Source organism: Diadema setosum, chromosome 10 (genome assembly GCF_964275005.1).
Source record: "Diadema setosum chromosome 10, eeDiaSeto1, whole genome shotgun sequence".
Classification (NCBI taxonomy): Eukaryota; Metazoa; Echinodermata; class Echinoidea; order Diadematoida; family Diadematidae; genus Diadema; species Diadema setosum.
In genome coordinates, this window is record NC_092694.1 from 9,063,635 (window position 1) to 9,090,362 (window position 26,728).

General features: G+C 38.9%; 1 protein-coding gene across 1 annotated transcript; it reads right to left on the reverse strand.

Moving 5' to 3' along the window:
* Nucleotides 1-1,779: 1,779 nt before the first annotated feature.
* Nucleotides 1,780-21,659, reverse strand: LOC140234366 (uncharacterized). The gene is made up of 5 exons (XM_072314422.1): nt 21,422-21,659; nt 13,253-13,273; nt 6,598-6,645; nt 5,101-5,265; nt 1,780-3,101 (listed from the first exon to the last, which is right to left on the reverse strand). Exons 1-5 carry the CDS (start codon nt 21,657-21,659, stop codon nt 1,780-1,782), a joined length of 1,794 nt encoding a protein of 597 aa, XP_072170523.1.
* Between the last annotated feature and the right edge of the window lie 5,069 nt (nt 21,660-26,728).

A 26,728-nucleotide genomic window follows, 5' to 3' on the forward strand; every position in this document is an offset into this window, starting at 1 on the left:
AATGTTGGTATCGCAGGCCTTTTTATACCTAGTGTCAAGCTCATAAGAATTATTAAAATTGTCTAGTGTCGAGCTGGTGGACCGTATAGCTCGTGGGCCTATTTCACTTGATGTCGAGCTCATGGGCCTTGTTCACTATAGTGTCTAGCTCGTGAGCTGTATGACTCGTGAACTGTGTAACTCGTGGGCTGTAATAGCTCGTGGAATTTATAATTCGTGGACTGTAATAACTCTTGAGCTGTATGACTCGTGGATGTCGAGTTCGTGACGTGCACCCCCTCACAATAGCGAGCTTTAGATCTGCGACGGGAACGCTAAGACGACGCAGCCTCCCGGGTTGAACGATGGAAACAGCTGCCTTGCGCATGTGCACAACACCATGTTTAGCCTAATTAGCGTTGTTTTAGCGTTTGCGTCGGAGATCTAGAGCTCGCTAAAGACTTGGATATGGGAAAACAACACGTAGATTCATGATGGTAAACGACCACTCGCCATGATAGGCATACATTATCGAAACACTAGTAATTAACGGTATTAAAGTAATCATATAGTTTTGATTGATAGGACATTTCGAGATTCGGTTTTTCATAATTTTTTATGTTTTTTTGTTGTCATAGAATAAAAAACAAACAAAAGAGTAAAACAGAAAGCTAGAGGCAAGACAAATACTGTATAACTGAATTAAAAATCGCTGCTGATACGAATCAATACATGTAATTCAAACATGTACCAGAATCGCTGAGCTATTAGTTGGCAAAAAGGCCAGTGGACGCCTAAAAATGCCGAGAAAATGAAAATAAGAACAAAGAGACTCTTATTTCTTATGTGCGGTTATGATTATCTTTGAGCTACTGTTGTATAACAACGAGAATTCGTTTTCTTCGAGAGCTGAAGTGTTTGAAAGCGGAGTTTACCTTCTTCAAGAGAAAAGAAAATATAAAAACAAACTAAGCATTATCTATGACAAACATATTTTGATGGTTGAAGCAAATTATTACACTATCTATGAAATGTAAATAACAAAGTTAAAAAAAGTAAAGAAAACAAAGGAAGAGATACTAAAAAAAGGTACGTCCCTCAAATGTGACGTTAGACTGGTCTACGACTCTGTGGAATCCTAGCATCGCGCTCAAAAACGAGTTTTTGTTTCGTTTGTTTGTTTGTTTTTTCGCTTTTCTCGTTTGTGTTATTTGCACATGCACATGAGTGTGTTTATGGCTGCGCATGTGTATAAGTGGTACCAAAACGGGTATAGGCCTATACAGGAATTAGGCCACTGAGGCACTTCAGTTAAACTGTTCTTCAGTAATCCACGAACGAGTTAGATTTCAGCAGTTAAAAACAATCACTCGCCGACTTGAATGTCTGAACAAGGTTAAATTCACAAGCCAACAGCACTACCTTTAATATGGAAGATCATGTTGGGTCTCTGGAATGGCATTCGGTAGGACTATAAAGAATAAAGTCACACATACCAGCAAGCATTGCTTTTGCATACCATGACGCCATACATTTATCACTAAACAATCTACAATAATATGAACAAAATGTTAAAAGTAGCACAGTTATAAGGCGTTGTTTCTCGTATCTCAAGGTAAAATAATTGGCAGCGGACACTGACTCCCAAGGCATTACGCTAGTACTGTTACGGATGCGAGCATTTCGGTTCAAAATAGTACTGGCTCCTCATCAAAATACACAGACGATACAATTGACTCTTTCTCTGTCGTAAGGCCGGTGAGTTATTGCATGTCACAAAGTTTCTCTTTGTTGCTCGCTTCAAGAGTAGACCACTAGATTCTCTATAACGAGAGCCTGCTTGCCACCAGCCGCGTTGGCGACGACGTAAAACATCTGAGTCTGAGGCTCATAGGGAGCCTTAAAATGTAACGATACTAGTAGCGGCTCAACATCAGCCTCATCTGATTCACATTTCACCATTTTAACCTCGCAGTAGATCGGGTAGTCCTCGCCCTTGTCCACGAGCTTAAAGTTGTAGCAGTCGCTCTGCGGCAAATGCGCGCTCGTCCGCACGTCAAACATGTGCGCGTGCTTCATATTGATTTCGGAGAGCTCTATGAAGCCGTCTGGTCGCACGAGAAGCTGCACACCCTGCACCATACTCGGCTCCGGCGGATTTACCCCGGACGACCGGATGATGATCCGGGCTGCCTCTTTCTTTGCGACCGCCGTCGGATCGCGGTTTAAAAATTGCAGTTTTCCCTCGACCACAACCATTCTTCCCTTAGACTGCATCTCGGCTTGATAGGGAACTTTTGACACAATCCAACTACCGGTTCCTTCCAAAACAACCTGTTCTGCTCCGAGAAACACTAACGAGACGTCGTCCATTAAAACAGGTTGCCAGAGGTTTCGATTCCATTGCACACTATCCGAATCCAAAGGTGGCGGTTGCTGACCGTTCACATTCTTGATACTTTCCATAAAATTATTCGGCAAATTGTAAAAAATCCTCTTTGGGTCCATATTCCTCCGAAAATTACCCAGATCTGGCAGTGGCATGATATCATATTTATCCATCCAGACGGTTACGGTAAACCGGCTGGCAAGACTGAGAAGAAACCGAAGTTGTCGCATCGATCTCAGCGCGTACACGGCTCGGATAGCGAATGTTACCGGTTGTCGGACACCAGCACATATTTTGGCCATCTCTATGACGTTGAACCACGAATATCGGATCTGAGGCGCGTCGGGACTCCAGTCCGTGGCCCAGCCCAGCGAGAGGGTCGAGCTGACGAAATTGTTCTGAACCGCGGTTACAAACTGGACCGGATCGATAGGGAAGTCAGCCCTATTCGGACCCGGGAGAATATCTGCATGCAGCCAAACCGGCGCATGCAATTGCGTCCTCATATCTTTTAAGACCGGCAGAGCAACATTTGCGCTTTCCACATCTGGAAAGTTTAATTGGATACCTTTGTTCGAGTATCTCGCGACGTAGTAAAGGTATCGTTGCAAGGGAAGACTATCTTCGTCCGATTTGGACGCTGATGGCGTTATCATTGCGGTTCCATTTTTCCTGGTCTTTGGGTCTGACCAGATGACACGCACGTCTGCCTCCACCATCATCAGCATGTAGTCTGGAAAACACCAAACAGAAACATTCATTTGTAAACTCTTTCTTGAAGTTTAGACGCAACATACTGGCTGATATGGATGTACAGTGTACTCCCGTTGTAACGGGCACGGTAAAAACGAAATTCTCGGTACAACAAAATCAAAATTCAGGTCCAAAACCAAAACCTACGTCTACATGATAACTTTAATACTGTTCGGTTACACGAAATTTGGTTATAACGAAAGGAAACGGTCTGTCCCGAGGACTTCGTTATAACGAGAGTACACTGTATACTCTTCCCTTCATTTCCTGTACCACGAACACCTCCTACGACCAAACTATAGCCTGGGTACGATCTCGGCGTGTGTTTCTTTATTCCAGTGTGCATCTAAAACTTGAGCTCTCAAAATTTGACCTAAATGAGGCTAAGAAGACCGTCAAGAATGCGTTCATGTTAATGCCATGAGTCATACGTATAAACCCCCTCAACAAAAGGTAGAAGCAGAAGAAAAAGAAGAAAGAGAGAGAGGAAGAGAGTAGAAAAATAGACACCGATGGGTAAAAACAGTTCGCTAAAAACAAAAATCACACTAGAGTAGTAGTATTTTGTGCATGTAAAACTTATCATTCTTGCAAATACAGCAAAATCATAGAAAACAAAATGAATAAAATTTGTAGAAAATCTAACGCAGATCGAGATCACAGTAGGCCCATGAAATTGCACAGAAGTACAGTCAAACCTGTCTACAGCGACCACCGTCTGCAGCAACCACCTGCCGTATGCGACCACTAAACGCAATGCCTCCCAAAAGAAAAAAAAAAACATTTTAACGGCCCTGCCCATAGCGGTCACCTGTCTACAACGGCCGCTATAGACAGGTTTGACTGTATTAGCAAACTTAGTGAAAACAAGGGATAAAATATGTCACTACTCAGGTTGTCATTAGCACGGGGGGGGGGGGGGGTGGGGGGACTTTTTTCGCAAATGATAAAGTTACTTCCCCTGCAGGATGGATTATCATTCGAGTAGAACGCATGAAGGATTGTAGCAACTGACACCATTGATGAACTACTAGTACTGCGAAATGTCACCATGGTAACACGGTATGGTTCCTTAATGCGACGTGTCATACGACGAGTGCAGAGCACACGGGCCTGTCGGCAACGTTTAATTGAACCGGTGCTAGTAATGAAACGAACGATAATGACATGTTATAGTGCGCTCTTTTCGAAGGCCGCGCATGTTACTCACGAGTCTGACATATAGTGGGCAAAGTAGGGCGTTATGTTAAACCAAATTAGACTTGCCCTTGTATTACCACTGATAGGTCCTAATCTTACAATAGCTGCCGAGTGAGGCCCATAATTTCATGTAATATTAGCAGCTTCATCCAGTAAAGACAGGCTTTAGTAGAGGAAAACAATTTTTGTTGTTTTTAATCTTTTGACATAACTGAACATTAGCGACTAAATTCGCTAATTATGTACACTCAGTGTTTAACCCTTTGTATGCTTTGAGTACCGATTGGAACAGAATATTCCATGTATATTATGCTGTCCCAAGTCTCTCTCATATTTAGACTGGGTTTAACGTCTGCTTTGTCGATCAAAATTGCTCATCAGAAAGGACAGAAGTACGTTTCTGCTTTTGTTGACAGCAGTGGGGCAGTGATATGCATTAGTTTGACAATGACGGTGACGATAATGATAACAAAATCATACCCCCTCCCCGTCAAAAAAGAAAAGAAAAGAAAAGATTAATAATAATAATAATAATAATAATAATAATGATAATAATAATAAAAAATATAATAATAATAATAACAACTTGAATGGACGAGGCAAAGATCGCATTGGGCAAGGTCTGAAATATTTCTTGATCTCTATCAGATTACTTCAGTCGACAATACTGTTTAATACCTTAACCCCATCATAGCCAAAGACATGAATATCATGTGCATTAGAAATGACATTTCCGGATAGCTGGTACCGAGAGGATTAAGTATGTAGTGTGTGTGCACCTTGCAGAGCCTGGAATAGCGATGACCTGCTGTTGACGTCACTGGACCACGTGACTTCCATCCCGTCCACGTACATAGAGAGGAAGTAACTGAGCAGGGGATCTCCCGTGTGGAGCCGGGGCGTCTCCTCCATTGTCTCAACACAGGGTGGTAGTCTAGACTTGTCTGCAATTGGGTAAAAGAGCGAAAAGGGGGGAGGGGGGGGGGCAACGCACCAATAGTTCATGATAAATATTAAAGTCAAAACTTAGACAGTCTTTATGCAACGTTGGCATATATACACGTGGCGCATACGCACACCTATACGCAACACAATCGACCTCTTTCCATTCAAATTTAAGAGTACAGTAATTAGGATTGGGATTTGGTATTAATGAATACCAAACTTTCTTCCACTTTTTCTTTCATTTTCGGATTAACAAACCATCTGAAAAACGAACCTTATTTCATTTTTGGACTATAAACGAAGCTTTGGGATAACGTCACAAAATTATGTTAGGATTGAAGAATCCTATTTCATTTTTGGATTGAAGGACATCGAGGTATAAAGAATTTGTGTATTTCGGAATGATGAACCTTCGGAATAACAAACATCACCCTTAAAACAATATATAGTTAATATTATATAGTAAAAAAAAATGGAACAAAAGATGCCAAAATAGACTACTATTCGGCTTACCGGTTCTTAAACAATGAAACCGTATGCAAAATAATTATGTAGGCCCTATACTGCACAGGGAATTCCCGGTTGTACATTCATATTTTGATAACCTTTGATATAATTAGAATACAGGCTACTTGTAACTCGATACAGAGGAGAGTCCTGTCATTCATTTCAGGTTTTGTTTTTGGTGTTCCTGGGGTGGAATTACCATGGCAACACTGCTTGACAGCAAAACAAATTTCATTTGTAGCAACCAAAAACAAAAACAAAAACGATTGAACCAGTAAAAGAAAAGAAATTAACTCCAAGGCGCAAAGAAACAAAACAGGAAAACACATGCTAGCTAGCTAGAAAGATAGATAGAAAAGGTAGACGAACAGACATACATATAGATAGATAGAAAGATAGATAGATAGATAGAAAGATAGATAGATAGATAGATAGATAGATAGATAGATAGATATATAGATAGATAGATAGATAGATAGATAGATGAATAGATAACGACATGAGATAGATAGATAGATAGATAGATAGATAGATAGATAGATAGATAGATAGATAGATATATAGATAGATAGATAGATAAATGAATAGATAACGACATGAGGTAGATAGATAGACAGATAGATAGAGAGAAAGAGAGAGGAATAAATGTACAAAGAGAGAGAGAGAGAGCGTGGGAGATAAAGACAGAGAGATAGAAATAAAGATAGACATGGAGATTGAGATAGAGAGGGAGATAGAGATAGATAGAGAGAGAGAGAGATAGGCAGAGAGAGAACAGAATGCTCCTCCAAAATGACTACAATACATCGACATGTTCAACTCACCTCGAAACTCCTTTTCAAATTCATCTTCTGGAGCACCAAAAAGCATTTCTGTGAGCGGAAACAAAAATGAGAGAAAAAGAAAAGAAAAAGGAACAATGTGGGTTAATCCTGGCTGTGTGTGAAATCCGTCTTGTCCTCGAAAACGGATTAAACTTAAGAGAGAGAGAGAGAAAAAAAAAAAAACTCCATAGATTACAAGGCCCTATACTTCTTACAATGTCAAGATCGCGCAAAAACCTGACTTTATTATTTTACATGTCATGTAGCATAATCTAATTCAGCAGGCATTTATGGTTTAGCGTGACCTCTAACAGCGTCAAAAGGACGTGACTTACTGACGATATGTCAGATTTTGCCCGCCTGTTCGCCCTTGTTTTTGAGTCAGAGCAGCCTTGCCTAGCGAGTCTTGGTCGGATAGGAGTTTTAGACATGAAGTGCAAGTGCTATAACAATAATAATAATAATAATAATAATAATAATAATAATAATAATAATAATAATAATAATAATAATAATAATAATAATAATAATAATAATAACAATAACAATAATAATAATAATAATAATAATAATACAAAACAATAACAATAGTAATAATAATAACAATAATGATGATTATAATTATCATGATAAGAGTAAAATGACTACTTCTATTTTTATTTCTCTAGGGTTGCTTTTTATCCAAAAGATGTCCAAAAACAAAGTGAAGCTAATAACAGGTGGAATCCACCTTATATTAGGATCACTTTGTTATGCTTTGTTTTTGGATATTTCAGTCACTTCACAACCAATTTCCATCAAATAAGCATTGAATTCCTCTTTGATTTATAGAAATATGCTCTGTAATATTTCATTTAAGTGGTTTCAAATCATCTTGCAAAAGGTTAAAACCTGAATCCCCATCTCAACCAAATTTATACCAGCCCTTTAACTTTACTGTAGCCAGCGTGGTAGCTACTCACCAAAGTCCACTTACGCATTCTATGGAGTGGAATTACTAATCATAAACATGAAACCTATGTGAAAACAGATACTGTATCTCTCTGACTAAAGCTGCTTCTCAAAATAACAGCTGTACTACATCAATACCAATATCAAGCTATGATATTCGCAAAATGCCAACACCCCGTCCGCAGTGTAGTATTACACTTATGCCCGTTGTATATATACTTGATAGTTCAGAGGTAACACGCCGTCACCCATTGTGTGCAAACAATTATAATCGCTCCCCACCTCCTCTGATGATTGGTGTGTAAACAACTAGTCTTGTTCTGGGCGCAATTCATAGAGAGTAAGACGATTTTTTTTTTTCAATAAGAATGGAAAAAATTTAATATCCTTTAGATATCAGAGATTTTCAAAAGCCCCCCCCCCCCCCCATCCAATTCCAGTTCTGTGAAATCTCATTCCAGTGATCATAATGACTTTATTTTAACAGGTCTTCAAATCAAGTTCAGGATTTGTTTGATGAAAATATTGTATCAAATGTCTTTCTATAAAATTTTCTTTTCTGCACCCTCTATCCAGTAACCCTTATACTGCCCCCCCCCCCCCGAAAGAAAAAAAAAACAAAATCACTTCTTTCCTTTCACGATTTCGACAGCAGTAGAATTATTAGAAATACATAATCATATGCACCTTGCCTTATAGGTTTTTACAACAGAATGCGTCTTGTAACAATATCTAATAGATAGATAATATAAACGAAATCAACATTGGTTTTCATTTCCTAATTTCTTGGTTATTTAGGTTCTTAGAGGATACATATAAGAGAACGTCAGAGGGCCGTTACAAACTGTCCACTTGGTATAAAATATTATCACATCATTGAGCAAAGACTACAATTCTCATCTTGGCGCAGCCGCTACAAAGCGAAAAGTATTTAATGGGACTATGCAAAGCAAATGCATGTTTACTTATGTTGATTCAGAATACCCTGATCGTAATGTGGCCAAACAAATATCTAAATATATGCAATATAGGCCTACGTTATCATAGTTTGACTACTATTACCTCTTCAGATCACTTGAATAATTTTGTCCATTAAAAAAAAAAAATCTTCCAAACCAAGATTCTGCCAGTGACATCATAAATCATTCCTAAGTACTAGTAAGATTGACCAAAAACATTGGTACATAATGTATACGCCTTCCCGTGTAGAAACCGAGCACCCTACCTTGCAAATTTCCCCTGCAGACAATGCCTTTTGTTAATCATTATTACATGGAAACATGCAAGTTATGTTCGGTCTAAGCTAAGTGGTGTTTCTTTATCCATAGAGTATCATAATTCAACACAAGTCAACATGTATTTGCATCGCATATAGTCCCTTTAATATTATGGATAGTACATTAAAGGGTGTGTACAGTTCTGGTTGAGGTGAGGATTTAGCTTTTAACGTTTTGCGAGATTTATTCAGAAACCACTCTATGAGATGTCAAAGAGCATGCAATTCTAATTGGTATCAAAAGTTTATGTGATGAAAATCGGTTTTCAAATGGCTGAGATATTAAAAAACAAGGTGAAACAAAGAGATCCTAATAAAAGGCGTGGCCTGTCGCCTTTTATTATTATCACTTTTTTGGATATCTCAGCCATTTGAAAACCGATTTTCATCAAATAAACATTGAATCCTTTTTAAAATTACATGCTCTTTCATATTTCATAGGAGGTTTCTTACTATCTCACTTAGGAATGTTCAAAACATGAATCCCCACCTCAACCAGTACTGTACAGTCCCTTTAAGACGGAAGCATTCTGAAATGTGAAATATCAACACGTACAACTTATTAAAGTCAACAATTACATGGGTAGTGAAGTTTACCGAAGGGAAGTGAGATTCAGACAAAGGACCAGAACAGAATAGCAATATTCACTTTTCCATTATGTGCAAATGTAGACATCAGTATGAAAAACAAATACTCACGTGCATACACATTTGAATCAATCTTTGTCACAAAAGCATATACAGTAGAACACTATCAATCATAGAATGTGATCCACGTGTGATTCGAGAGACATTGTTATCAAAGTCCAAAAGGAGAATGAAATCCCAAAACTATTGAAATGCAGCTATGGCGACTGGTATGCCTCCGCCACATCGCATTGTTCTTCCAAATAATTCTGCAGTACATTATACCAATGTGAGTGGCAAATAATCATTATCTGAAAATTATACAACAATTTTCATGACAGTGCTTTCAGTCACTTTCAAAACACGGAAAACGGGAAAAATTTTACCATTTTCACTTGACCTTTGACCCAATGTCCCCATACTTTCTCGACATAATCCATGTAATCACTGTGTGCTAATACAATGGTATAAAACAAGATCGATTTCACTGCTAAGTGTAAACAATAAATTATTTCAAGGGACTGGGTATGGAGAAAGCCAGCATGAAATATAGTGTAATATCAGCATTTCAATTTGACCTTTGACCCGTAGACCCATAGAACGAAAGATTTTCCTTACACTTCTAATAGTATGAGCAAATCGTCCTTAGGAACGCTGCAGTAAAATTGCAAAGTAAGTGAAGCCATCTTGGTTGCCATACTTTATGCTAGTGCTTATTTAACGTTGATACCAGTGGTGGCCAGGTCAGCACGCGGACGCTTAACCCTCTTGCAGCGTGCCACATTAATTTCTCGTCAATAGGTTTGTGTATGAAATTTGACACATTAACCCACTCATCGGCACAGAAAGCGTTAAAATGAACAAGCTACACGCCACCAACGGTTTTAATTCCCCTTCTACCACTCTACTCAGAGAAGTAGGTTCAACTTTGCACCTCTTGTCACACTGAGAGCACCTTTACCAGTGTCATACTGAATGAACCTTTAAAGGTGCTAAGTGGTCTGAAAGATGCAAAGTTGCACCCGTAAAGGGGCTTCCAGCGTGACACTGGAAAAGGCGCAAAGATAAACCCATTTTCTTAGAGTGCATCGTATGTCTGTCGAATGAGGATGGAATGCCTTGTCTGCATGAGCTCGAAACCACTGTAGACTCGGAAACCAGGGCCCCGTCATAGTTGTTATAAGCTACTGAAATCCCTTCATATGATTGGCTAAGAACAAATTTGTCACAGAAATGTGGCAGTTGTCACTGATAACAAGTTTTATGAAACAGGACCCAGGACTTCGCAAGAGAGACCGTCTGCACATCTTATCGCATTTCGATTTCGATTGACGATAGCAGTTGGACATTTAATTGTTCTGGGCTCGTGAGAAGATGGCAGGTGTATGGACCATGGATTTGCTAGGAATCGTTAGATCACTTTTGTGTGTACATTGCCATATCGTATACGCAGCCTTGTGCATGTTTGCTATGTTGTATTCGCTATGCATGTATCTCTAATACAAAATAATGTTCTTTCGGCTTCACTCGGATGTACAATATGGGCAACAAAGCACCGTTATACGAGTTGTGAATAATCAATGACCTGTTGTGGGCCATTATGACGGATTTTTATTTTTTATTTTTTAATCTCGAGGTCAGCGGATCTATTCCGTGGACAAGAAACACCATTTTCATACATCCTCCACAAAGGACTAAAAGCTGTATGTTCTGGGAGTGTTTGATACCATTCCACAGCTTCCTTCACAGTGGTATATAATGAAATATTAAACAAAATCTAAACTTACTCTAAAACTTCGACCTCATTAGACTATAAAATAAATGTGCAGATGTTTAAGTATACAGAGATTAATGAGTTATACTTATGCGAATCTGAACCAAAGCTTAGTACGATCTAAACCAAAAACATTCTTTGTAAAGAGGGAGAAACTGATTTTCCTTCTTTGATTAGTTCTTTCCACCCTATACATGCTTCATTTGAAGGTAAATGGCAATGTTTTTGTTTGTTTTTTTTTTTTCGTAGAGAACCAGTATCCGGTCTTTATAACATTGATTGATATAGAGTGTAAGACTAGTTCTAACATTTCACTCGAAAGAGTAAAATGAGAGAAATAGAATCCTAAAACAATAAGTTAGGGTTTTTTTCACTTCAAGGTGAAGATTAGAAATGTGACGTGCTGAATGCAGATGCAGACAAGGTGCGGTCCAACAGAGTTTGCCCACTACCAGCTGTGCGAAGGCTTGAAATCAAATAATATGGGAGTAGTTCAATCATTATGCATTCAAGATCAGTACGATTATATCGTGTGAAGTAAGAAGATAATGTGTCTTTCGTAAACTCATGAATGAGCTAAGTTCAAGGGAACAGTGTGTTTGCTATTATAAGATACATCGTGCATCAGGGAGGTCTCCTTTTCATCTCGCAATGGACATTCACCATTAGTCCTATGATCAGCTGATAGGTCGGTTTGCGAATGTAACCCCTCCCCCTGAGTCCTTCGGAGTTGGTCACGTGATATTCAGTTCACCCATTACCGCTAATTACTTTCCTTCTACCTGTATCGCAATTTGCGTAGATTCGTTTTATGTAGGGCTGCCAAAATTCACACATAACATATTCAGAAGGTTCTAAAATGCAATTTCAATTAGGGCGGTGTTACAAACATCTCACAGGCCTGAAAAAAAAAATAATGAAAAAGATAATAATTCCAAGTCAAGGGGGTGTTATATTCTAGTGCTATGAAACATTGAGAGGTATTAGGAGATGCTAACGTTTTGGAGGTAGCATCCTTCGGAGTCGGAGCGATTATTTGGCAGCTCTGCAGTTGCTGTCATGCCAGGGATGTCTCGGGAGAAAGAGCTCATGTGACTTTTCTGTCTTCTTGTAGTTGGCGGGGCATTGTCTGTACTTTATAATAAAATATACTCATAATAGACTCTGAGTGTTAGTACACGGCACTTGAGACAAACTCATCAATCTGGGATGAAATAATTGAAAATGCTTGAAGGAAAAACAACAACAACAGCAATGAGTTAAAGGGACTACGGAGTGAATTATACTATGTTGACTTGTATTGATTCCTACTATCCTGATCTACACGTTTGTGGCCAAAAGAATATCTATGTGCAATTTACTTTATAAGAATATTAATGTACTATTTTACGTCATATAACTTGGAAACGCCCACATTAAAAAAAAAAAATATATATATATATATAGTTTGTTTGCAAAACCCGATAAGTCCATACTTTTGTCAAATGGAGATATTTGCAATTTAAGGTCAAGAAAAATAAAGAGAATAATAAGAAATTTTTTGCTTCTTTTGACCATAACTTCAAAAATATACCTTTACATATAGTGACTAATGTATCATTTAAAAGGTATTATTTTGTACTTTATGACAGAGACCGTATTTCAAAATCTTCAAAAATGGACTTATCGGTTTTTGCAAACAAGCTCTTCATATATATCCCCTTCCACACCCAGATTCCGCCAGTGACATCATCTGTCAATCATTTGTAAAATGCTACTAATGATCAACAGAGTTCTTTGGGATACACCCTCCCCTAGACAGAGCATATCTTGCATACTTCCCTGCCATGTCTTTCGTTAGTCATATTAGTATAAACAAAATAATTATTCACGGAATATGTCTTGTGCACATAAGTGATGCTGAGGGTAACATGAATCTAAAAGTGCATAAAACACACACCAAAACTAATCTTGTGAGTTATGTGCTCGACTACAACCACGGAAACATGAAAGTTATAACACAATGACGTAACAAAAGCAAGGTTTACCTCCCAGTCCGACCTCTCGTTCTGCTCACCATGATCGCAATCGTTGAAATTAAAAAAAAAGAAGAGAGATATATTTCTTTATATAATTGAAAAAGGAAATAAATGAAACATCAAGTTCAGGATGCCAGGATGCTTGTAGTCAGTCACGTAATTGTTGTTATTGTTGTTGTTCTTGTTGTTCTTGTTATGTATGTGATAGATATATCTACTATTTCTAATGTATCGTGTTTGATCACACCTTCATTAAGTTTAAACGAGATACACGGGAGATGCAAGCTGAATTTAAAATTCACAAAACACATGGACGGCATTAGTAATTTACCCACCTTTGGAGCAGTGACATTTTACTGACACGTCCGAGGCTGTAGCTAAGGGCATTTGGACTGTTTCGAAGGTAGGCCTACCGAATATGGTAATTTTACTAATGCCGGAAGAAAACGTTGTGTATGGTTCGTTTTATAAAATGATGAGGCAGATCCTTGTCGAAAGAATTCCAAATGTAGGGCTCACACCTGTAAATAAAATGGACTGTTCCAGACCCCTTCACAAATTCGTACCAAAGATACCAAAATAAATGAAGAAAAAAATTAATTAAAAATCAATGATGTAGTTTGGCAAAAAACTGAATAGCTGTAGATATTGAGTATGAATTCCTCTACAAACTGCATTTTGGTTGGAAGATGAAAGCTTTTCTGATGGAATTTGAGGGGACTATATTTCATTGGGTACGTGTACGGAAAATAGGTGATATTTTCAGTGACAAGAACTCGTAGTCTGGCTTTGCGGACCCCTGGACAGAATTAGAGCAGAACAACCCAAACTGGCAATCTGATGGATGAAAGGTAATATCTCACTTATTCAGGTTAGTGAAGATGAAACACCTCATTTCTCCCAGCTATTTTACAGAATTTTTTGAAATTTGAATTTTAACACACGTCTCTATGGGGAATTATTTACCCGTGTGAGCCCTATAGAGAATGCACGCAATACATGCAAGTCTATGGGAAGTATTCATCCCATACAAGCTCTGCTGGTTTATGTTGATCTTGTATTGTGTCAGATCTCTCTTCCTCCCTGCCCCTTCTCCTCCCTACTCCCCCCCCCCCTCCCTCTACCTCTCTCCTCTACCCCCCCCCCCCACTCTATCTTGCTACAATTTCTTTTCTTAATATTATGTTCTTGTGGTACTAGATCTTAGTAAATAGCAGTCATCAGTATCACACAACTTTGAATGACTTCTTGTATTGTGTATCTTGTATTGTGTCAGATCTCTTCCTCCCTCCCCCTTCTGCTCCCTACCCCCTCCCTCTACCTCTCTCCTCTAACTACCCCCCCCCCACACACACTCTTCCTTGCTACAATTTCTTTTCTTAATATTATGTTCTTGTGGTACTAGATCTTAGTAAATAGCAGTCATCAGTATCACACAACTTTGAATGACTGTGTTAATCTTGTATTGTGTATCTTGTATTGTGTCAGATCTCTTCCTCCCTCCCCTTCCCCTCCCTACCCCCCCCCCCCCTCTCTACCTCTCTCCTCTACTCCCCCCCCCCTCCTCAACTCTGCCTTGCTACTATTTCTTTTCTTAATATTATGTTCTTGTCACTAGATCTTAGTACATAGCAGTCAGTCATCAGTATCACACAACTTTGAATGACTGTGTTATTTTAATGTATTTCTTTGTTTTGGCTACCACTGAAACAGCTCAAAATACATAAAGTTAGTCTGTTTGACAAAGCAAAGTCTTATCAAGTACTTTGTAGGCTATAAGGTGATGATGACACACCCACAATCAAGGATAACTGCCTGGATCTATGTATTCATCTTGTGAAGAACTGATCAAAACTGCAAGATTTATTTTAAAAAAACCCTAAAGGGCATGATTTTCTAAAAGTGTCCCTTTGAGAAGCTTTATAATCCTTGAAAGTGTAATTTCTCATATGATGTAGGGGCAAATATCATAAAAAACACATTTATGATGTTTAAAAGTCAAATAAGAAGTATGACCTCCACTATAGGGCTCACACCTGTAAATAAAATGGACTGTTCCAGACCCCTTCACAAATTCGTACCAAAGATACCAAAATAAATGAAGAAAAAAATTAATTAAAAATCAATGATGTAGTTTGGCAAAAAACTGAATAGCTGTAGATATTGAGTATGAATTCCTCTACAAACTGCATTTTGGTTGGAAGATGAAAGCTTTTCTGATGGAATTTGAGGGGACTATATTTCATTGGGTACGTGTACGGAAAATAGGTGATATTTTGAGTGACAAGAACTCGTAGTCTGGCTTTGCGGACCCCTGGACAGAATTAGAGCAGAACAACCCAAAACTGGCAATCTGATGGATGAAAGGTAATATCTCACTTATTCAGGTTAGTGAAGATGAAACACCTCATTTCTCCCAGCTATTTTACAGAATTTTTTGAAATTTGAATTTTAACACACGTCTCTATGGGGAATTATTTACCCGTGTGAGCCCTGTAGGGGTTTTATACTCCGTGGCAGCCATTTTCATGAGTAAATAAAACGATAAAATCACGCCCGGTCATCCTGGCCGTGAAAGTGATAATAACCGGTCAGTAGGCCTATCTACACTAGATATACTTTACTAATGACGGGTCATTAGCAATATTACGTGTTGTAAATGGTTGGTCACGTGTACGCTCTCAACCAATCATTTGGTTAGGATTTGCGTTTGATAAGGTAAGGGTTCCAACAGTCCACCCCCCCCCCCATATAACCGACCATTCCCCCATTCAGTCATCTTCCTGAATGCAATTACACACGCACACAGACACGCACAATTGGGTATGACTCATGACATAGATAGAGACATCAGAGAGAGATAGAGAGATTGTATATGTATAGCATACAAAACATTATCTATTAATGTAAGTTAATATAAATCAGGAGACCGTGACATCATTAGTACCTGCGAGTATGAGGTAATCAAAGATACAGCATAGGTAAGCATATTTTGTATCCGATGTTATATACCTCCGTAATAGATACAAGGAATTGGAATTTCAAAATTTTCTCATTCTATGTACGAATTGAATTGCATTTGCACTCTTCTCTGTAAACGATTAGGCTCGCTTGACTCAAGACTCTTCACCATCCCACCCCCATCCCATCCCTCCCTCCCCCCTCAAAAAAAAAAAAAAAAAAAAAAAAAAAAGAAGAGAGAAATGAAAATACACGTAGGAAGAACGACAACAAAACCTGGTTGACCTCTCGGCTGCATTGCCTCCTGCTACTCTCGTGTGACTCTCAGCAGATCGGAGAACCCGAGGCTGACCTACTCCTCATTGAATCAGCGTTGGAGGTCAAAAGTCAATGTCTTGAAACTAGGATGTATTCAGACACGGCCCTCTCAAATGTGTTTTCAGTGTAAAATCCATTGTGACTGTGTGTGTGGGGGGGGGGGGGGGAGGGGTATATGGTTGAGTGCGTGATGATGTGTTTGTCGTTTATGTGTGTGTGTGTGTGTGTGTGTGTGTGTGTGTGTGTGTGTGTGAACGTTTGTTGTGTGTTTGTTGTGTGTTTGTAGCACTTGTGTCTTGTGCCTTCATGGGAATCATAGGCCTACGAGTCATTTATGAAAATAGCAGCTAATGCAATTTTTTTGCAAAACACATCCAATAATGTACAAAATATCGGAAACAAGACAATATAACATGAATTTGCTTGAAGTATTAAATGATAATCTCTCTCAACTTCGGCATGTAGGGCCTATTGCTCTTGTAGTAGGTGTAGTAAGGCCTATAATTCATTCGTCACCATTGTTCGTCATTGTTGTGACGACAACATAATTATTAGTAGTGATACTATCTTAGTCATGGTTATCATCATCATCATCATCATCATCATCATCATCATCATCATCATCATCACCATCATCAAAGTAATATTGGTGATGCTTGTCACAACAACTCGCCTATATTTTCGCTGTCACCACCGTCGCTCACTGTTTAAACCAACATTTCCTTTCTAACCATAATGACTCAATTGCCTCTGAAGACAGGTTTGACGTGGCGCACGGTTCATCCTCAAACACCTGTTGCACTACGTGTCATTCTCTAGTACAGTGCGTCACTGTAAGAGATTAGTTCTCACATCGTCACCTTTCCACGATATGATTCTCTCATCATTGTGCTTCCCTGAATCAGATTTTAAAAAAATCAACAGATAGAATGAGTACATGTCAAACACTAGACATACATTACAGCTAAACAGATAGACATTACAGACAGATGGATAGATACAGAAAGTTAGATATCTAGCTAGGTTGATTGATAGATCTAATCATAGATAGATATGACCTAAATAGATAGATAGATAGATAGATAGATAGATAGATAGATAGATAGATAGATAGATAGATAGATAGATAGATAGATAGATAGATACAGGCAGATAGATGGATAGACAGATAGATAGATGAATAGATAGATAAATAGATAAATAGACAGACAGATGGATAGATAGGCAGAGAGACGGAAGGACGATGGGCAGACCTACAAGATAAGACCAAATAATCGTTATCGATATCATTTTCATAACAGATACTGCTTCCCATACCAAAATGACTATCATCATAGCGCTGGCGGCTCTATTACGCTATAACATACCGTCTTTTACAGGTATAGATAGATCGCGAGATAGGCAGATAGATATGGATTGATAGATAGACCATATTCAACTGTTAGAGGGACAAAGCGGGAGAGGAGGGGGAGGAGGAGGAGAGAGAGAAAGAGAAAAGGAGAACATCAGGTGAAAAGGGGGAGAGGGAAGGGGAGAGGAGGATATTAACAAGGAGGTATATACCTCATTGATATTAATATCTGTATCTCATTGCGCGAACAAAGTACAGTTGAATATTACATCCTAGAGCGTCGTCTCTATTACATTGTGCTCACGTCAAACCGAGTTCTACAAACAGTGGCTCAGCAGCGTCCTCGAATGCCGTCTATTCCCGATTCCATTTAACTATACTGAGCGGCGGTAGATACGCTCATTAAGATATATTCATTATGTCTGAATAGGATGAGGACGTCGAACACAAATCCAAACAAAATTTGTCACGCCCATCTTGCCATAAAAAGCCCTCGAAATTACCATCACCGCACTGTATCAATGTCTGATTTTTTTTTACCCCATTCCCCGGAGATAGAGGTGTAACAGTGTCGAGGGTCTCGGCTACAAAGAGTGAACTCTAATGAAGATGATGACAACGGAATAATTAAAATGAGACTTGAAATACATAGATAACGACTTTACAAAAGGTACAGCTTCCCCGGTTGAATATTGTGATGATGTTAGCGCCTCCGCAATTGCTTTGACCACAAAATCGAGCTCTGACCCAGGTCGATAATTCAACACATAAGGCCCGTTTCATTCCTTATAATGTAATCAGCAATCGACAATGATTAATGCAAGAAATCTGATATGGTTGTTGTTGTTTTTTGTTTTGTATTGTTGTTTGTTTGTTTGTTTTTATATTTTTGTATTCATTCTTTAAACATCTCTACAAAGGAAACAGAGTGGGGATTTGCGCGCCGGCAAGTGGGAAACTGACGTGATGACATCCTTGCCAGATATCATTTCATGCTTAGTATGTGGATAGTAGCCTAACTGCCTTGTTAACGTTTCGAGTAAATATGCCGAACTTTTATATCAAGTCCAATGAAGTCTTATAAATAATATTGATGACACGTCTTTCGTTCTGTTTGATTTGAACCTATTTACCAAAGACAACCTGAACAAATCAATCTTTGAAGCTCGAGGCAGTGATGTATATGTACACATAGAGCAAGCTCTTGTTGCGACTCTTTACCACTGTGGGAGAGGGTGGTTACAGGGTAGTCCTATCTAATAATACAACATTTACATACCCTTAGCAAAAAATGTGCCGGTTTTGCACCGACACAATGCTTGAGTGTAACACCAGAACAGTCCAGTACTTTTAACAAATACATTCAAATGGCTCGATCTCTTAACAACTCCGATGCAAGTAGCGTGACATGCTCTAGCTATTGCAGAACGTTCGTCCCGCACTAAAGAACTTGTTTTCTGTTTACTTACAAATCATTGCCGTCCTCATTAGCAATTACAGATTACACTATTATTATTAAATACCAGTAGACCTTACAGCGTGTATAGCTCCATGTGAATACCATGGAGCTGTGCAGATCTATGGTTGTGTTACAGTTCAATGTTTGTACAGTACCACTGAAAGAAACGATTCGAACCAGTCATTGTGGCACGCAACGCCAAATGGGTGTATTCATGCCTCTTTCGTGTTATTTCAATGTGTCATATAAATCTCAGCTAATGACCTCTAACCACGAAGTGAAATAAGTTTTAGTTAAAGGGATGGTACAGTTTCGGTTGAGATGGGGCTTCAAGTTTTCAACGTTTTTTGACAATGACTTTATGAGATAATTAGAAACCTCTTATGAAATATGAAAGGACATACAATCCTACGAGGAATTCAAAGTTGATTTGATGAAAAACGGTTTTGAAATGGCTGAGATATCCAAAAACAAAGCAATCACAATAAAAGGTGGGACCCACTTTATAGGATGGCTTTGTTTTACTTTGCTTTGGATTTCTCAGCCATTTCAAATTGATTTTCATCAAATAAACTATGAAATCCTCTAAGAATTGTATAGTGCTCTTTAACATTTCATAAAGTGGTTCTCAAGTATCTCGCAAAAAGTTAAAAGCTACATCCTCACCTCAGCCAATACTAACCCATCCCTTTAACGAGAAGCGGATGGTGCGTGCAAATTGCAATGTACAAGGTGTGTTTGATCGAGTTAAAGCTTGGCTTAATTTAGCAACAATTCAAACAACAATAGAAACTAAACAAGATCAGGATTGATAAATTACCTCAGTCTCCTGAGGAACTCTCACGGTGCGGATACGATTCAATGAAACGGTTGCTGAAGACGCATCTCTTTGAAGAAAAATACTGACGATTATGTAGGCCCACAATATTTTGAACTTGTGATTCATTTGTATGTATCTTTTGTTGATTGCCAGTATTATTTCTGTGTTACTATGTCTGTAGAGCGCTCAAAAAAAAAAGGTAATAGGCGCTATATAAACTTTTCATAACATTATTTAATCATTATCATTTTCCTATCCTTGTTTAATTATATATGCAACCATCTTTTCCTTATAGATTCGTTAGCAGCTGAAATATAATTTAGTAGTGTAGGCCCGTTGCTATATGTCAGATTATAGACACATAAATATTATTAACACACACCAAGAAGGTGGAAAGAAAACTTTCCTTCCACGTCCCTGCGCACATACACAGACACGTACACGCACACGCACACAATCCGGACTTGGTAACCCTCCAGCATAGCACAGACTATACTAGTAGTTGTAGCTCCCCAGTTCTTTTCGGCGCAATTGCTGTAATTATTAATATTACACTGTACTGTATATTCTGAACCTCGCTCTGCCAAAGATGCAAAGGTCACGCGGTCAGGTATCATTCTAGGCGTTGCCTCGGCAACGCTACATCCCAATCCTCACACAGCCCTGCTGCGTTCCAACGCCTGGTGTAATAACAGCGCACCTTCATTGGTATAATAAATTCAGGGAAGTGGAAAGAGGCTCTTTCCACCTCCCTGGTATTCGTGGAAATAACAATTTTGATCATGTAGCTCCATGGTATCGATTACGGTCAAGAATCTTATACATCTCCGTGGCATGATCAACTCAAAAGGGGGAGGGGGTACGAGCGAGCATGGAGCAACTCCAAGGCACGACCATGGAGATACGTACGAGCAGTACCTCCCTGCATGGTACGAGCGAGAGCTTTCCCATCTACCAGATCCGCGGTCGACTCTCATCAGGGAGATGGACGAGTTCCACCTCCCTGCTGTCATAACTATTGATACATGTATGGATATAGAAAACTCATGAAACACTTTACCACGTAAGTGTCAAGTGTCGTTATGGCAGATATCCGTAGAAATAACTGCGTGCTATGCTCTGCACAAGAAAGATTATTTGGACACATTCTGCCAGTACCTCAAAGTGACAGCTTTCGATGAACTGCCATGAAATGTACATGCACCACCCGCGTTGTTATTGTCCGGTCTCTTGACCGGGAGAAGGGGACAGTTTTCGGGAGGTACTCACGGAATGCCTGCAGGTTGGCATACTTCGCCCTCGACGACGTCAGCGCTTTCTTTCTGATGGCGAAGACGAAGTACACGGTCGAGATCGTGAGAGCCGTGACCACCAGGGCCCTCCAGTGTGAATGTACCAGACGTCGCAGCCGCCACATCCTTCGCGGGAGAAACCGGAATCTATGGTGTCGGGATCGGCCGCTGGCAGGAGCGTACACGGGCATCTTATGTAAAGGGATAGAAGGCATTGCGAAGGGGTGCATGGAGGAGGGAAAAAAAGGTAATCCACGCAGAAATCTTCGATTACACGACGAAACGGGGGGATTACACCATTCCGAAAGAGCCCCTATACACGTCTTTCAAAGTTTTAACTCGCCGGAAATCGATATACATTGATCTGTTCTTTATAGCGCACGACAATACGATTGTTTTCCTCGGTCAACGCAGTGCCCCTGTTGTAGCTTGGCTTCTACACCTGCGCTGTTACCACACTTCAGAGGGCAAGTGAAAATAACGGTATCATACTTCCGTGCTCGGACGTGTTTCCTCTCGGCGTGTATTTGGGGGAAATGTGTGGCTTGGTCGAGTCCTCGCTTCGATACGGCGCTTGGGTGACATCATGGTATGATTGCCAGATGGTGCGACAGTATACTAATATTTACCATTACCCTCGCCTTCGCCCCTCTATATTTTTTTCCCGAGCGTCTCTCAGTGGCAGATAAAACAAAACAAAAGAGTCACATTTATTGTCCTTTCATCCTGGTCAGCCATACGGATAATATTATATCGCTTTCGGATTTGACGAAATAGAGACCTCGCGGTAGATGTATACGACCGACTGGTTTCGTAGGACAGAAAAAAAACCCCACTGAATAACACTTTCGTTAGAAGAACTCTTTTCGTCGCTTCCACTCGCTTTGTTTGAAGATTTGCCATTTCGCCCTTGAATATCAATAAGGTATGCCTGCAGGCGCAGAGACAAAATTCTACTAAAACACTCCATGTTTTGTATTTCTGCTAAAGAAAAAAAAAAACACAAAAAGAAAATAGAGCAGAATTGAACTAAAACATGCACACAAAAACAACAAAAACATCGCTGCCACGTATCTCTTGAATATCATGAATTATAAGATATCCTTCTGCACTGATCACGATAACCAACAAAACTCATTGTGTATTCCTCCGTCAATTTCTGGCCTTCCCTGAAAGTAACGCTGGCCCATCATTGGGATCTCTTCACAACGTTCAAGATGGAATAAAGTTGCTTACAAACAGACTCACAAACACACACACACACACACACACACACACACACACGCATACACACACACACACAAACACACACACACACACACACACACACACACACACACACACACACAAACAAACAATAGGCGAACCATCCCTTTCTACACACACATACAAACGTAACCCCTCTGGAAGAGGTGACCATCTGCACATGAAACCGTCAGATAAAAACAAAAGGAAAACTCGAAAGTTGAAGGAGAAAGAAATCCTGACAGAAATTATGACACCCTTAATCTGGACGGGAATGGGGTAGCTTATTGAAGAGCATGTTTGATGTCAGTAAACTGAGATTTTGTGGAATTCTCTACATTATATCGTTGTGCATACGTGACGTCACGAACTGAAGTACTCTTCTCATCTGGAGATATGACAATGCTGATATCGGCCGACAAAAACTTCAAAAAAGAATAATTTTTTGAACAGATTGTCCGATTTTCCTCAGATTCAAAATTGCTAATGTGCTCTACTAGTAGGACCTACTTATATTGCTGCATTCACTCAATTGGCCTACATACATTGTAGTATATTAGGGTTTCATTTCCCTTTAGGAAATTGAACAGTGCTGTTTTCACATGCTTTTCCACAATAGTTTTGGTATCCAAGTAGATTAGACTATGATGACACGGTGTAAACCGCAAGCCCCGACCGCAGGCAGTCGGCCAATTTGCTTGTACTCAAAACTTTCTTCCTCTATAACTCATCAATGTTCCTTTTCAGACTGGCAGTCATGTAGAAGAAATAACATCTTCATGTTTCAATTACTAGAGTTGCTCAAACATTCATCAATAAAACGAGTCTGTCATGTGTGTGAGTGTTGGTTTATGTATCTGTTCAGATCAGTCGGAGAGCGTAATCTTGACCGATATGTATGTATATGTATAATATTATATGAAGAGCTTGCTTCAAATAGGCGCTAAATCCATTGAAAATGACGGATTTAGCGCCTTTTGGAAGCAAGTTCTTCATATATATTCTTTTTATTTTCGTATAGTTGGTGGTGCGTTTGGTCAGTCTTGTTACAATGTGTGTCTTAAATTGTTCCGATGCTTTGAATTTACTCTGACATGCATCGACTAAATTAAACACAGTATAGATTTTCCCTTTAAGTTTGAAAGATCATCGAATCTCCCTTTAAGTTTGAAAGATCATCGAATCAAACTACGCACCGGTGGTAATCCGAAGCGACCCGTATTCCTCCCCGGGCCTGATCGAAACGTATACCAAGGAACCTTCGACCTTATTTTCATCGTTGGTTTTGGGCTTCATTCTGTTTTTCTTCACTTTTTTATTTCTTTTGTTTGAATTCAGTTGTGTGGCATAATTTTCTTGACACAGATATTAACTCGGACTCGTTCTGACAAAGGGTCGTTTTCTACATATTATACACACACACGCATATATATATATATATATATATATATATATATATATATATATATACATGTATACACACACACACACACACACATATATATATATATATATATATATATATATATATATATATATATATATATATATATATATATTGTGTTTCAAAGTTGTTGTTGCTGTTGTTGGGTTTGTTTGGCTTTTTTTTTTTCATTCGGGCTACTAAAAACTTTTAGTGGCCCATGGGCCACCTGGCCACCCAATGTCGAATTCTGATGCATGATGTGCATAATTATCAAGTGTCAGTACAACACTAGGGCAAAGTAACAGTGTAGACTTAGTGCTAATGATTACTGTGATCATGGTACTAGTATTACATTGTTGATTTGAATTTGAAATGAAGACGAAGGAGAAGAAGAGAGAGAAGGAGGATGGAAGAAGAATAACCCCCCCCCCCAAAAAAAAAAATGTATATAAAGATATATATATATATATATATATATATATATATATATATATATATATATATATATATACACAATTAGACACAAGTGAGATGGACAAGAATAAAAAGAAGACAACGAAGTCATACAGGATAAAACGTTGACCTCCCTCTGAAGCTTTTCCTATATACAAGGCTTTCATTATATGCACATAAATTATATTACACACATACGTAAGCATAATGTCAGGAATATGCATTTGTACAACAAAGTGGGTGTGGCCTGTTCGGCCCACGTTGTAGAGAAGATGGATCGAAAGTGGGGAACGATATTGCGCTTGAGGCGAGGGAAGAATCTGTTTCTTTTTGTTACTTTAAGTCTGATATCATGATGGTAGTGATTTGTTTTGTTGTCAGAATGTGTCACATGTTGTTGGGCCACCAAGTATTCCCCTCCCTTCCCTAATACATAATCATAATAAATATGTAATGCATGATAGTGATAACCGAATACATATGACACCAGTGGAGGTCTTCGGTGCAATTGCATTAACAAGTTTAATAAGCTTCGGACCTCGAGACTGGCTCTTGAGCAGTATGGGCTTGTATTGTCACATATATCTGGCTATTCGGTTGTCACTACAGAGCTCCCTGCTGCCACTATATCTATCTGATAGTATATTTCTATCTATCTATTTATCTCTCTATCTCTCTCTTCCTCAACGGCGCGTGACCATGCCAATAGCTCGAATTTTCCAACGAAAATATCCGCTCAGTTAAATCTGCCTGCAAAATAGCAAAAAAAAAAAAAAAAAAAAAAACAAGCACCAAACAAGCAAGCAAACAAACAAAAACAAATGAGAAGTACAATGTACTTTCAGTTCAAACTTTTTTAAAAAAAATCAATTCAAATAGAGGGAATCAATTAAATCCATAATATTACAGGTGTGCATCAATGTGCAAGGAAGAAATCAATGAAATCGTGTCATTTCTGTGTTACTGATTGACTGAGCAGGGTTTGTGATTTCCACTTCGTTTTCAAAATTGTCTTCTTTGTTGTCAGTCGCTTTAAAAGGGATTGTATAGCTTTGGTTTAGACCTAACTTCAGGATTCTAACATTGTTGGGTCCCCCCCCCTTTTTTTTTTTTTTTGGTGAGATAATGAGAAACTTTTGATGAAATATTAAAGAGCATGTAATTCCACAAAGAATTCAACGTTTATTTTAGGAAAATTTGTTTTGAAATGGCTGAGATATCCAAAACAGAGCGATCCTAATGAAAGGTCCCACCTTTTAATAGGATCGATCACTTTGTTTTTAATACTTTGTTTTACTTTGTTTTACTTTGTTTTATTTCTTTCTTTTTTTTTTAGTTTCAGACATTCCAAAGCCGATTTCTATTAAATAAACGTTTAATTCCTCTCAGAATGGTATGCTATGTACTATAAGTGTTTTCTTGGTATCTCACAAAAAGTCAAAAGCCCAATCTTCAAGACTAATACTATGCCATCCCTTTAACCGCGCGGTCACTGTGATAAAGAACTTCGGTGGTACATAAGTTTAATATGGCTACATACTGGCAAGCTCCGCAGCTTCAAGAAATAACTCATGAGTATATAAGCCTAGAGTATACTGCTATTCATTACTTATGGTATTCACACTGTGCAAACCCAATGTACATGATTTTTGGAACTCAACAACTCTGGCTTCATCACTTCTTATAATATTATGGCAAGAAGACAAGACGATTATTATTAGGCAAGTAGGACCTGTATTCGCAGTCGTTTGCAGCTTTGATTCATAACTCGTATAAGGTAAACTTATCTCGGCATACTATTCAATGTCGAATAGTTGCAGTTATGGCGAGTTTCACGCCAGTTTACACTTCTGAACAAGAGTTACTGCTTACACTTCTGAATCCCTGAAAATTCTGCAGCGAGTACCCTACGAGTCTTCATCTAGCACAAATCGATCTAATAATAACGATTCAATCAGTATAAATGTCGATGAAAAAGCATTTTATTTGTCAATCAGTTGCGCTAAAACCAACTTGACGGAAGACAAATGATATTAATTTGAATGGAAAATATGAAGTACCAGTATACCTGCTACTGCAGGGATCAGATCCATCACTGGCGATCTGATGTCGAAAGCCCGGGGTATAGTCTGATGGATATGGCGCCATAACTCTAGACTG

Coding starts and splice junctions, on each gene's coding strand:
- LOC140234366 (XM_072314422.1), bottom strand. CDS start 21,659: ATGCCTTCTATCCCTTTACATAAGATGCCCGTGTACGCTCCTGCCAGC. Junction 5,266..6,597: donor ATTTGAAAAGGAGTTTCGAG/GTGAGTTGAACA, acceptor ACCCAATTGCAG/ACAAGTCTAGACTACCACCC. Junction 3,102..5,100: donor GCTATTCCAGGCTCTGCAAG/GTGCACACACAC, acceptor GGTGTTTTCCAG/ACTACATGCTGATGATGGTG.